The sequence below is a fragment of the Pectinophora gossypiella genome, chromosome 20, assembly GCF_024362695.1.
Source record: "Pectinophora gossypiella chromosome 20, ilPecGoss1.1, whole genome shotgun sequence".
Classification (NCBI taxonomy): Eukaryota; Metazoa; Arthropoda; class Insecta; order Lepidoptera; family Gelechiidae; genus Pectinophora; species Pectinophora gossypiella.
This window is the reverse complement of record NC_065423.1, coordinates 6,852,219-6,867,490: the sequence shown is the minus strand read 5'-3', so window position 1 is coordinate 6,867,490 and position 15,272 is coordinate 6,852,219. Positions and strand designations below refer to the sequence as shown.

Here is a 15,272-nt window from a genome sequence, read left to right as displayed (position 1 = left end):
ATCCCTTGGCCACCCTTTAGTACTAATATTACTTAATTGAAATTTTCTCTTTAGTAAGAAACTAGCTTTTGCCCGCGACTTCGTCCGCGTGGCGTGTTATATAAGAGAGAGATCTTTGTGTGTGTGGGAGTGCATATCAAATTTCAAGCATTTAACTTATGCAGTTTAGATTTTTTCATACAATTTTTTTCCCAATAACTCCCATTTTTCAAAATACAGCCAAAAATAAACTTTATATTTACTAAGGTATGCATGCATGCTAGATTGAATCAATTGATTGAATTGTTTTTTTTTTAATTGATTGTTCATTGAGTTTTAATTTTAATACACACTTCCTCTCTTCCCTTCAACGTTGCTGTGCCCTACAGGGTCCATGTTTTAGTTCCTATGCCTATGTAACACCCCATTGTACTACATGGAATGCAATAAATAATTTAATTGAATTGAATTGAAAACATCTATCTTACGCGGTTTCGATTTTTTCATACAAATGTTTTTTTCCCGTTAACTCCCGTTTCCGTGGGAATTTTGCAATATCCTGTTGCAACTAAGGTTTAAGTTAACTAAGGTACCTGCATGCCAAATTTCAAGCGTCTAACTTAAGCGGTTTAGATTTTTCATACAAAAGGATTTTCCCGCTAATTTCCGTTCCCGTGGGAATTCCGGGAATTCCTTTCTTAGTGCACCTCTACGGTACCTAAGCTATGTCCCTTCCAAATTTCAAATGCCTACATTTAGCCGTTCAGGCTATGCGTTGATATGTCAGTCACTGAGTCAGTCAGTTTCTCCTTTTATTTAGATTTGATTTTTTCATACAAATGTTTTTTTCCCGCTAACTACCGTTCCCGTGGGAATTTTGTAATATCCTGTTGCAACTAAGCTTTAAGTTTACTAAAGTACCTGCATGCCAAATTTCAAACGTCTAACTTGAGTGGTTTAGATTTTTCATACAAAAGGATTTTCCCGCTAATTCCCGTTCCCGTGGGAATTTCGGGAATTCCTTTCTTAGTACACCTCTACGGTGTCCAAGGTACCTGCGTGCCAAATTTTAAACATCTTACTTGAATGGTTTAGATTTTTCATACAAAAGGATTTTCCCGTTAATTCCCGTTCCCGTGGGAATTTCGGGAATTCCTTTCTTAGTGCACCTCCACGGTACCTAAGGTACCTGCATGACAAATTTCAAACGTCTAACTTGAATGGTTTAGATTTTTCATACAAAAGGATTTTCCCGCTAATTCCCGTTCTCGTGAGAATTTCGGGAATTCCTTTCTTAGTGCACCTCCACGGTACCTAAGGTATCTGCATGCTAAATTTCAAATGTCTAACTTGAGTGGTTTAGATTTTTCATACAAAAGGTATTTCCCGCTAATTCCCGTTCCCGTGAGAATTTTGGGAATTCCTTTCTTAGTGCACCTCTACGGTACCTATGGTACCTGCATGCCAAATTTCAAACGTCTAACTTGAGTGGTTTAGATTTTTCATACAAAAGGATTTTCCCGCTAATTCCCGTTCCCGTGGGAATTTCGGGAATTCCTTTCTTAGTACACCTCTACGGTATCTAAGGTACCTGCATGACAAATTTCAAACATCTAACTTGAATGGTTTAGATTTTTCATACAAAAATATTTTTCCGCTAATTCCCGTTCCCGTGGGAATTTCGGGAATTCCTTTCTTAGTGCACCTCTACGTTATCTAAGGTACCTGCATGCCAAATTTCAAAAGTCTAACTTGAGTGGTTTAGATTTTTCATACAAAAGGATTTTCCCGCTAATTCCCGTTCCCGTAGGAATTTCGGGAATTCCTTTCTTAGTGCACCTCTACGGTATCTAAGGTACCTGCATGCCAAATTTCAAACGTCTAACTTGAGTGGTTTAGATTTTTCATACAAAAGGATTTCCCTTCACTACTCTGCTCCTATTGATTGTAGCGTGATGAAAAGTATACTATGACCTGTCCAGGAGTGTGAAGAATAATTGTACCAAGTTTCATTAAAATCCGTCCAGTAGTTTTTGTTTCTATAAGGAACATACAGACAGACAGACAGACAGACAGACAGACAGACAGACAGACAGACAGACAAAAATTTTACTGATTGCATTTTTGGCATCAGTATCGATCACTTATCACCCCCTGATAGTTATTTTGAAAAAATATTTAATGTACAGAATTGACCTCTCTACAGATTTATTATAAGTATAGATAAGCTGGACATTTTGTTTGTCTCTTCTTTGTTCTGTCAAATAGATTCGTTACTTTTACAAACAAACCGAATAACGCCTCATAATACGTACCTTGTATATCTGTTAATAGAGAGTACTTAATTTTAATCACATCCATCACTTTCTTTATAAGCACGTTGTTTTATCTGCGCCGCTAAAACATAAATTACAATTGCAAATCAGCACAACGATTGTTCATTATACTTACAATTCTAATTGTGATGGCCCAAAGCGGATTTCACCTTGAAGACTTATTTGGTAGCTGAGTGTTAATTATGAATGGTAATTTCGATATAAGTATAAGTAATCTTCTTCTTCTAATCATGTGGGTTGTGAGGTGGATTACCAACCTCATCAACCCTGATGTTCGGGTTACTATTGAGCCGCCACAGCCGTACTTCGATCAGTAAGTAGTAACCGGGACCAATGGCTTAACGTGCCTTCCGAAGCACGGATCGTCTTACTTTCGGACAATCAGGTGGTTAGTCTGTAATGTCCTAAGCAAACTAGGGATCACAAAGTGATTTTTGTGTTATATCCCCGCCGGGATTCGAACCCGGGACCTTCGGATAGTGAGCAACGCTCAACCACTGGACCACGGAGGCCGTTTGTTCAGTAGTAAAAATACTGATGGCATCATGTAAGTCGTGACCTGCTTCTGATGGTCGATTGCATCACTTTGTGTCTAGATCTGCTTTTAAATATATTATACCTCAAAATAAACCTAAAATAACCTAAAATAAAACAAAATATGTTTATTTTACGTTATCGAATGTTAGTAGGCCCCTCGATTCTATTATTGTAAAAAATAAGGAATTGGACCTCACGGATACTGCTGTATTTTTGGGAATTACTTTGGACGCTAAGTTGCAATGGAGTCCTCATATTGATAAGTTGTCCAAAAGGCTCAGCTCAGCAGCATTCGCGGTCAAAAAAATTCGTTTAATAACCGATGTAGAAACCGCGCGATTAGTTTATTTTGCCTACTTCCACAGTCTAATGTCGTACGGCATCTTGCTGTGGGGTCATGCTGCAAATATGAACAGCATTTTTGTTCTGCAAAAGCGAGCCATTCGGGCGATTTACAAATTGGGACCCAAGATGTCACTTAGAAATAAATTTAAAGAAATTAATATTTTAACTTTGGCATCACAATATATCTTTGAAAACTTAATAAATGTAAAAAAACATATAGGATTATTTGCAAAAAATAGCGATCGGCACATTGTTAATACCAGGAATAAAGATAAACTTGCTTTACAAGTCAGTCGATTACATAAGATTACTAAATCTTTTAAGGGGCAATGTATACGTTTTTACAATAAGATTCCCATTGACATTCAGAATTTGCCTTTCAACTGTTTTAAGACAGTAGTTAAACAAAAACTTTACAAAAAAGGTTATTATAAAGTTAGTGATTATTTAGAAGATATGAATGCATGGGATTAACTGTCTGAGAACTGATATTAGGCAGCCAAATTACTCAATTGTATACCAATATTTTATGTTTTATGTTTATTTTTATTTTTTTAAAGAACGTCTAGGGCCCTGTGCCGAGGTTTTTCTTGCAGCTTCTTTTCCCCGGCTATACAGGTTGTGAGAAGCTGCAGTAGTTTTAGGCGGATAAGACGTTCGTTATGTAAAATTGACGATTCAAAGTGTAACTATGTTACCTACTGAATAAAGATATTTTTGAATTTAAATTTGGACAGTCTCACAAAGTGATTTCGACAATGTTCCCATCGGGAATCGAACCCGGACCTCCAGATCGTGAGCCTAACGCTCTAACCACTAGACCACGGAGGCTGTGTGTGTGTGTTGTGAGGCTGAATACTACATTGTACCAAAAAAAAGTAACGTCTTCCAAATGGCCGAGGATTCACTGACTACACTTGAAATTCAACTTCACTATGACATGCAAAACAGTGTCTATTGTCATACTAGCGAAAGTAGGGGCCGAAGGTTGTGTTAACAAGAATAATTTCCAAAGAAATCGAGAGTGATGATTCAAAAAATCGATACTATGAATTGAAGAAAGTTTGATGACTGTAAAGATATTTGCACACGTATTCAAAGATGTTCACTGGACTCTTACTAATGGGGAGCGCTGAAGGCGCTCACCCGGTACAACGTTTAAGACAACAGGACTGAGGGTGCCCAGTTGGGCGCGAACCTCGGCTCAGGGCGTCATCTGAGAGGAAAAATATTTGAAAGAATTAATCGAACCTAGTGGGTCGATAGCGATAAGCGCTGATTGAGGGAAATCGTCGACCATGCCGGCGGGGTCGGTATCAAGGTCCTGAGGTGTTTGGTGTCGCGAGCTGATTGGCTGCCTCTCCGGCTAGAGTAATCAGGTCGTCGGGATCGTATATTACGTCCTTCTAATGAACACAAAGAACAGTATCACAAAGTAATTTCGACTATGTCCCCATCGGGAATCGAACCCGGACCTCCAGATCGTGAGCCTAACGCTCTAACCACTACACCACGGAAAAATAAATGTCAACTTAAAACACCAAAATGCTCAGCTGAAGCCGAGTCGAGTGGAGGATGAGGCAACTGAACATTTTAGACATCACTAATTTAAGAGCCACGCTCTTGTCGGTGTAGCATTCTTGTCTATCACAGGCCAATACCTTCACGTCCTTATAAGACGTTCGCCTTCTCTTTAATCTGTTCCATGTAAGCTCTTGGTCTTCCCCTTCCTCTCTTTCCTTGTAGCTTTCCTTCTGTGCTATTGATAAATTCATCGTGTCTTATTAAGTGAAGTTATTAACATCTTACAATATCTTGTTATTTTGATTGCATGAAGACACGGTACGATCACATCTTCCATTTGGTTTATGACTGCGTTCTTTATGTATTTCGATACATACTTAAGATGACTCAGTCGAACAATTAGTAGAAAGTATTTGTAACACCAGACAGATATTACATACTTATAGTCCGGTGTGTAAGAATCAGTAGTAGCTCTGTTCGGAGAATGCATAGTTTGATCATAGTGTCACGGCGTATGGGTTTGAATCCCGGCTGGGGTTCTAAACCACTAAATTCGACTTTTTGAAATTGAATCTTAGATAATTGTTTTCACCTGGTTTCCAGAATTGGAGCCCGGTTAATAGTAAATTCGCAGTAGGCTTACCCACTATTCTCACTATCCTCAAGGACTTCAGAGAAATATTTTCTTGTTTCATACTTTTTGGAGATAGACCTGTGGTAGCCCAATATGTAACGCTTGCCTCTCACTTTGAGGTCGCAGGTTCGAATCCAGCACTGGCCTAAACCAATGACAGTCGAATTTGTTTTCGAATTCATGTTTGGATCATAAACGATTATCACGTGCTCAGCGGTGAAGGAAAACATCGCGAGGAAACCCACATTCCCGAGAAATGCATTTTCGGAGGTGTGACCTAACCCGTATTGGGCTGGTTTTCACTTCGCGGGTTGGAGGGTCAGACTGGCAGTCACTTCTGTAAAAACTGTCAGGTTAGGTAAGCGGACCCCATGAAAAACGGGACAATGCTAGGGTGATGATGATTTCATACTTTTTAGAGCGTGATTTTTCCGTAGTCGATTTTTTATATACTTATGTGTCTTATTGTATATTTACGAATGGCATTCCTTACTTCAGCACAGCAGACGCAGCTCTTAAACTAGAAAACTCGCAAGTACAAGAACAATTACCTCAAAATCTTGTACGTTTTTTGCGGGTGGACCGGTCTGCGTCAGCCCATGCGCATATAAATCATGCAATGCTATACTTAGTTACATTGCGCGCAGAGGCCAGCACTTTCTACTGGAAATTAGTACTCTCCACTGCGTCAGATTGTTGCTACTTGCGAACATTTTATGTGTATACATAAACTACATTATGTGCAACACAACTTGCAGGGAATCTTGACATTCGCAACATAATATTTTGTCCGGTCGTACATATATACAATCCAAACCAAACCATATATACAATAAGTCACGTCAAAAAATATATATGTATATCAAAAGTGGCTGCATTTTATCTTTTGGTTACTTAGGACTGTGTCGGCCCTATTAGGGACTACAGGCGTGAGTTAATATTATGTACGGATGAATATCAAAACGCAAAATTTTACGTGTCCGTGTTGAGAATCAAGGTGTAAAATTATGCTATCATTGTAATATATTTTTTATGTTTACTACAGCATGTGATTGTGCTAGGGCAATATCATTTTTTTGTTCAATTTGTATAAATAATGAGAAATAATTTTTTTCGCCTCGAAATTCGAGTTTGGTGGCCTGTCCCTACTCCATTTTTTGATATAATTTCCGTCCCCAAAGTGTAATTTGAAGGTATTTTATTACACAAATAATTATATCGGTATAAACATAAAATACATTATCTAAAAGCAGTTACACAATATTAGAAAAATACATTTGAATGCACATGACACTCGATCAAAATTTGTCCCAAGAAAACACTACATTTTGGTGGTATTTTTTCAAACATCTATAATACGAACCACAATATTGATGTGTCTCGTAATTTGCAGTACTTGTTTGAAGCCTATAAATTGCGATTAAAACTCTCTCCTTTTCTCGCCTGTATGTTCCACTTGTATTGATAAGCAACAATGTACTGTATTCACTGAAAATACAGTCGGTTTGTATAAAATTGTATGTGTTAGCAGATAGTGCATGTTATTAAATTGTACGTAATCATTTTAATTTCATGTGTTTGAGTTGTGGAACTGCGTTTGATGTCTTTATTTGTTACGATTACTGTATCTATTGTAAGTAATCGAATAATTGTTGTTATTATGATATTAAACAGAACGACCAGTTCTGTAATTAATTAATAGTATCTACTCACTTATCGATGTGTGTCAATCAGTCGACAGCCGATTCTGAGTATGAGCTACGATGGTAGCTAATGAATATGATGAATAATGTTGTGGACTGTATTAATAAATGAAATGAAGGAATAACAAATACTTAGCTTTGATAGAGATTTTTAATGTATTTTCCCCATACTAATATTCCAATGTTTATCAAAGAAGCACCAGACATAAGGACGAAACAAAATCAAGATAAAAAAAACGTCAAAAAGAAGAAATATAAAAAACATATACTAAAAAAGATTATAAAACCAGCGATTTTTTTTTTAATTTTGAAGAGTTCGCAACACTGAGATTTATCGTCTTAATTAGTTTTTATTATTGAATCAGGGGGGTTAAAATAGCCACATCGAAGCAATTCATCTCAGAAAGCAATAGTGCTATTTGACATTTGTTTGCATTGCGCACTTACTTTTATATGCGCAAATGTCAAATTGCACTATTGCTTTCTTAGATGAATTGCTTCGATGTGACCATTTTAACCCCCCAGAATTCTGGTTGAAAATATCATCATTATCTCCCTAGCGTTTTCCCGTTTTCACAGGGTCCGCTTACTTAACATGAAGATTTGACAGGTCCGGTTTGACACAAGCAACTATCTGACCTTCCATCCCGCGAAGGGAAAATCAGCCTTTTTCTTCGAAAATATAACTGATCTAAATCTAAAAATCAGACATATACAAGTTAATCATTGATATTGATATAAGTACGTTCATAATTATTACATAATACTTACGCATCAACAAATTATTACAATTAAAAAGTTAAATTTTTATTAGCTCAAAATCATGAAATCTTTACAATGTCACTAAAGCTTGAAAACTAGATATCAATTAAAGTACTTACTTAAAGTTAGTCAAATAGCCCGCCTCGGAGCATACCCGGCTGAAATGTACCCATCACGCTGGCCGCGTTGCCGCGTTGGATGGCCAGCGAGATGTGCTGAACAAGGTATGATCCGGAGCGGGGGTCGCGACCAAGATCTCGCAGACGTCGCCCTAGTTCTTTAACGAACTTTTTCGTCATTAGCTAATATAAATATTATAGTTATTGTAAGTAAATCAAGCCAAAAGGGATCTTCACTTTTCATATTTTCTAAACTATTAGGTAACATAATTTTATTATTCACATTGGTGCCTACTAATATAGTTATGAAAGTATTAATAATTCAAAGAAGTACCTACATATATTTATATACTTAACAATACGTTTACTTTCATAATATTAACTTCAATTCATTAATAATCATTTTGCAAGGTTGTTATGTAGATTACCGATTTTCGAAATAAGTTGATTATCGATTTCATAATCGGATTACTTTTCTATTATTTATGAGCAGATGTGTAACGTTATTTTGGTATGGTAATTAAGCGTTGGGCAAGATATTTGAAATAGTTTAAAAATAGATACGTGGATAAATTTAAAGTTCAATAGCTACATATTATTATATTATAATCAATCGAAATAATGATTACTAACAAAGTGCCCAGTGATGTAACTGTGACCTAAATATTTAAATTCTACTTATAATATGTTGCGTATCAAATAATTAGCTATTTAATTTATTAAAATATGTCAATGGGATTGTGATAGACTGTAAAAAGTTCAGAAATCATCTTGTAGGTAACTAACGCTGCGTTCGTGATTCTTTGTAAAATCTTTTAAAGTCATCTCTGTATCTATCGCGGTAGGTAGAGCTGTTTATCAGCAAAAATACAAGTCCGGTTTTAACAGATGCGACTGCCTGTCTGACCTTCCATCTCGCGAAGGGAAAACCAGCCCAATACAAGTTAGGTTCTACCTCCGAAACGCATTTTTCGGGAATGTAGGATTCTTTACGATGTTTTCATATAATCATTTAATGGTCCAACCGAGAATTTAAAAACAATAGGCTACTTGACAAATGAGATAATTTTTACGAAACGTCAAAACGAAAGTTTTCTTTGGAGTTTGTATGGAAATACTGTCCTGTGACGTCATCAATAAAAGCGGTCAAACGTACTCATTGTTACTACGACGAAAATAAGTCGAAAAGTAAAATGAGATTGATTTTTGAACATCTTAGACTGGCTCCTTATGTTTGGTTGGATTTATGTTTGACCCAGTCAAATATCCAATTTCGAAAATTATTGGTTTAGGACGGTGTTTGGATTTAGTCCTACGATCTCACAGTGAGAGTCAAGCGTTCTTACAACTGGGTTCACAGCCACTATGAATGAAAACTTTGTAGATAAACCATACAAGTCAAATAGCCCCTTACTCATTTACCTAGGCAATGATAGGACAATACTAAATGCCGCGTACTGCGTACTGTCTAGCTATGCTAAATACCGTGGAAATGTCTGGGTTCCCTGCATTGTGCGGAAGTAAGCCCATTCAACTGGGGACATGACAGACAGACGTGAGGAAAAGTGATGATTCGAAGGAAAAACGTTATGTGTGCGAGTTTGTTTGATAAGGTGTTCTCAAGGAAATCTTTTGTTGTAATCTTCTTATGACGGCAAAAGACTGGTGGGTAGTTCATGATACCACTGGAGGGATGTGGTGGAAATTGACCTGGCTGAGAGGCGTGCTGCTTGGCAGCAGACCAGAACCGATAGGAATGTCGTCTTTTGGTGTCGGACGCCAAGATCTTCTTCGTGTCGCTGCGCCGAGGCAAGTAAGTAACTTTTTGTGGAGATGTACGTATATATGGACTCTCACCCGGTACAATATTTAAGATAAGCAAGGTGCCCAGTTTGGGCGTCGTGTGAGAGAATAATATTATAGTTACATTATAACAGGGGGGTTGAAAAGGCACAGTGAATACTACACCGACAAGAGCGTGACTCTTAAATTCGTGATGATGAACGCTAGTAAACGCGCCAGTACACAAACTTATAGCCGCTCTAACACTTGTGTCCGTTACTGTACCTTTCAACACGTCTATAAATGCACTAATTAAAAGCAGAACATTTGAGTCCATTGCACTATACTTGATTGATTACTATGTAATAGTAGTGTAATATAGTAATGTAATGCAGATGTAACAAACTGTAATGTTGGTAAACCTTTTATATAAGAGGGAGAAAAAATCCCTTAGTACTTACCTAGGTGTGGTTTGTTTCATAAGCTATTGTGAGTACTAAGTTATGTATATACTTATACATAAAGTAGCGACACGCTATACCGTTAAAGCATATAATATAGTATATTAATAGTGTAGTTTCCAACTAGTCAAATCAGTTACTTTTTACTAAACGTCAAAACACGAAATCACTAAGCAATGAGGGACTTGTTTTTTGTGTATTTATGGCTTAATTTAATGGCCCCGATTCCTGCAGACATCTCTTAATTTTACTTTAAGTTATACCTGTCATTTTCTTATCCGCCGAAAAGGAAAGGGACGGATTATTGACAGCTCTTAATTTTAGGAAGAATGAGTAAATAAATGAATAACCCGGGCGAATTTTTAGACGGTTGTTTTAGATTTGTGCTTAAAATTGACGTGTGTTCCATAAATTTTATGCTTGTCGATTACCCGTCCCTTTCGTTTTCGGCGGATAAGAAAATGACAGATATAACCTAAAATAAAATTAGATGGTGTTTACAGGAATTAGCACCAGTTTCTTGATATTTTTGTTGGTTTTTGCTATACCCTCCCGGGTCCATATGTGGTACTATATTATTTATAACAACTGTTTACCATATGGTGTGCAATAAATACTTTGACTTTGACTTTCCAGGCTACGTTCACCAAATACAATATAGATGGTGTTGTACAGCTTTAACGAGATAATTGCCCACTTTTTTTGTTATTCTGGTACATACATAAACTGCCTATATACGTCCCACTGCTGGGCACAGGCCTCCCCTCAATCAACCGGAGGGGGTATGGAGCATACTCCACCACGCTGCTCCAGTGCGGGTTGGTGGAGGTGTTTTTACGGCTAATAGCCGGGACCAACGGCTTAACGTGCCCTCCGAAGCACGGAATCATCTTACTTTTTCAGACAATCAGGTGATTCAAGCCTGAAAAGTCCTTACCAAACAAAGGACAGTCTCACAAAGTGTTTTCGACAATGTCCCCATCGGGAATCGAACCCGGACCTCCAGATCGTGAGCCTAACGCTCTAACCACTAGACCACGGAGGCTGTTACATAATGATTCCAAAATATAATGTAATGGCAGAAACATATATAAAAATATCTGTTGCTTGATTTTGGATCATGTTATGTACAGAATTATGTTGCTACCTATATTGCTTCTCTTTATTTTGATCAGAATAATAATGGGCAGTAGATGTAGTTGTTCAGTTCTTTGGATTCTTAATAAAACGAATATAGATCTTCTTCTTCTTATCGTGTGGGTTGTGAGGTGGAATACCAACCTCATCAACCTTGATATCAGGGTTATTACTGATCCGCCAAAGGCCCCTGATATGGCTCATGTAACGACTACATACTTATATCAGTAAGTAGTAACCGGGACCAACGGCTTAACGTGCCTTCCGAAGCACGGATCGTCTTACTTTCAGATAATCAGGTGATCAGCCTATAATGTCCTAATCAAACTAGAGATCACAAAGTGATTTTTGTGATATGTGCCCACCGGGATGCGAACCCGGGGCCTCCGGATCATGAGCCCCACGCTCAACCACTGGACCACGGAGGCCGTTGTATAGATTATGAACTCTAAATAATCCTTCCATCTGTCTAAAGATAATTAGACTTCGATTGCGGAACTCTCTCGCAAATTCTACTTATCTGTTGCTAGTAAGCTATACCACATACCATTCTATCGTGACCAAGCTATGTTCAAGTGTAGTCACACATCGTGCGTGTATCGGCGATCGATTCCGCTGGTACCGTAAACTGTGCATGTACGGACGATATTCTTACGAACAACCGTAACACCAATGTAGGTCAATGCTGCCATCATACTCTCACTGTAGGGATTCTGGCCCATAACCCCAATTGTGGCCATTGTTAATAATTATAATATTGATACCTGTTTTATTGTCAGCATGAATGAAAATTCTCGAGTAATGATTTCGACAAAGATGCGGATTCATCGACGGTTTTCATTACTGTCTTTGCTACCTGGTTCATTTTGTTCGAGCTATAAAGACAACAAATTGTTTAACGCTTCTAAGATTATGATTACATTATTAATTAATAAACAAGATAGTAACACAATAGTAAACCATACTAGCATCATAAAATATACCTCTACTATACATACATTAAGTTTTTTTTTTAATAATACATTACTTTTTATAGAGTGCGTTTGAAGTCGCCATAAGAAACTTTAAATAGCACAAGTCTTTAGTTATGCTATTAATAAAAGATCAAAACTACTCTAGTCATTACCAAGATGTAATGTACCATCCAAAGGCCTGTGGCTGTCCATAGACTGCTCCATCGTGGCCAAGAAGCTGCTTATTTCCAATTGAATCTGCGTTCTCATCCAATTTCAATCCTTGATTGAATTCCCGATTAATTATATAAAATAACAGATCATCGTCTACTTTCACAGGGTCCAAGAACCATTGCGATTTTTTTTCTATCGCCGATGAACCTCCTTTCGACTTTTTGCTACCGTCTACATCTTCCAATTTCAAAAACATTTCACTTGAAATATTTAGAATTTTAAAGTATAGAATTTTGTTTTCCTCAATAGCTACGAACTTCCAACGAATCTTTTCGCTTGATTTGTCTTTACTGTCGCCTAAAGCTAGCCTTTCTTTTGTATCATCCAATTCTTCAGCAAGCCTCAGGGTGAAACTGTCCTTCTTATTAATAATCTTCACGTAATCTTGGTCCAGGATATTTTTAAATGCGTTAGGAAAGTAATTTGTAACCATGTCCCTTGCATCGCTATCCCACAGTTTGTATGCGTACTGTGTTGTATTTCTTTTTCCTTCTTTAAGTAATTTGGTCACCACATCGGATATAGAAGCACCATTGCCACTATTCTCTAAAGTCTTACTTATATTTACAGCATTTATGAAATCACCTGCAAAAACTTTACGATACAGTTCTCCGCTTAAGTCTGTCACGTTCAGATATCCTCTGTGATCAATGTCATCAAATAGTGTCACAGTCGTAAGAAGTTCTGGTAACTTGTAACCGTGACAGAATAGAACTCCTTTCTTCGTCAGTTCTGCTTCAAGATTCTTGATATCAGTGGCGTTGGCTCCAAACCCATAAATGACTACTTTTCCAAAATCAGCGTTGACCATGCGAGCGATGTCTTCAGCGCAGCTTTTATTAATGGGTGCTCCCATTAAAGTAACAAGTTTCACTGAATTGTCTTTCACATAACTACTGGTGTTACAATTCGCGTAACTTATTACTGGAATTCTGTTTGGTATCTTCTTATCTCTGTCTTCTCCGTTACTTACAAGTTGATACTGGTGGTTCACATTGTAGCAGTTGGTAAATCCTGTTGAGCCTTCCGGAGCGTTTATCCGGCCTTCACCCCAATAGTCCACGTGTTCTATCAACTCACTCACTGGCACTACAGTTTTGTTCGTCGATAGAGGTATTTTGACCAATTTGTAGGTACCAATATAAGGAACTTCAGAGTATGGGTATATCAGGTCGACGTTGGTCTCATAATTAGGGGATCGTGAGAAATTCCAAAGAGAAATAGAGTGCATTATCAATGTTGCACGGAGATCTTTGTTTAATAAACAGTCAATGGCGATTGATTGTCTGAGAGATCCTCACGGACTATTGAACTAGGCCCATATGGGAATATTTATATTGCATTTAAAAGTATTGTCGTTTGTTATCTTTAGGAAGTATGCATGTTGTGGTTAGTTATATAATTGATATGGGTCACCTATTTGCTATCACGGAACCACAGTTTCCGTCCTGGAAATACCATTTTTTGTGGTAAGTTATATAACAATTTAGCATTTAAGGTATCTCGAGCATGTTTTACTACACGTAGGTCTCAGCTTATTTCCATTTGCTTCGTTTAACATATTTTTTGCATTTTCCACATTCGTTAATCGGTTCATACATGCACACATCGACGTAATTAATGGTAGCATCTTTTTATGTGAATATTAATTTGAATAATATTTTTTAGCGTTTGCATATCGCTTAAGGAGTTTTCTCAAAGTAGATTTCCTACTACTTTTATTTTTCAGTAGATTTGATGCGGGCTGGTTTTGCTTAATAATAATGTATTACTTACTATGTCCGTATATATCGGCAATACAAGTAGAATACTGGGTATTTATTTACTTACAAGTACTTATAAGGAAAATAATCTCAATTTGTATCCAGTAAGTATACAATCTTGATTTACGATACTATAAAGTGTTAAGTGCAACTTGTAATTTTAATGTACGAGAAAGCTCTTCTTTTAAGTAGACATTAAATTACAATAAACTTATTTATGTATATGTCGTGGCCAGATCGTAAAATTGATCATTTCATGATGTGGTCGACCATTTCATGAAATGGTCATATTTCATGAAATGGCCAACTTAAGTTGACCATATCGTTGAAACGTCAACGTTTAATGATATAGCAATGAACGTTTGGCCATATCGTTAATTTAGGCGGTGTCCATGCTATGTGGTGTAATAAAAATACGAATAGTCGATTAATTTTTTAGGTTTAAAATTATGTACCTATTCGATATGGAAAATTGAACAATAACATTGATTCATCGATTATAATATCAATCAAGTTTTAAATATAATCGACGCCAGCGCCACTATCGGTGGATAATGTTACTAATTTTACGATATGTTTGCCAACGTTTGGCCATATCATGAAGTAATCATGCATTTCGTTGGTCATATCGTTATACGTTTTGTGTTCATTGATCTGGCCACACTACATCATGATGTGGCCAACGAATGTTGTTCTATTTCATGAAATGATCAATTCTATGATCTGGCCACGACATATATATAAAAACATAAATACAGCTCCATAGATTTCATGTTCTATTAAATGACCGATGCCAGTGAAATCGATTCAAATAGAATTCGTATGAAATTAGCAAAACGGATGCTTAAAATAACATTATTTTGCATACATTATTAAATTACATTATATATTATTATTTACATATTATTTATTATTATTTTTACATTATTATTTAAAGTTTGTTGGTAATCCTTCTGCTAAAAAATCGAGGACACTTAAGAGGATTATTCACTTTCTACTCAAA

General features: G+C 36.9%; 2 protein-coding genes across 2 annotated transcripts in view; one reads left to right on the top strand and one right to left on the bottom strand.

Annotated features, from left to right (window-relative positions):
• Positions 1 to 15,272, top strand: part of LOC126375987 (uncharacterized) — a 65,599-nt gene that overhangs the window by 13,024 nt on the left and 37,303 nt on the right. The gene's annotated exons all lie outside the window — the stretch shown is intronic.
• Positions 7,227 to 13,810, bottom strand: LOC126376019 (microvitellogenin-like). Its single transcript, XM_050023172.1, has one exon. It carries the CDS (start codon positions 13,735 to 13,737, stop codon positions 12,442 to 12,444), a length of 1,296 nt encoding a protein of 431 aa, XP_049879129.1. The 5' UTR covers positions 13,738 to 13,810; the 3' UTR covers positions 7,227 to 12,441.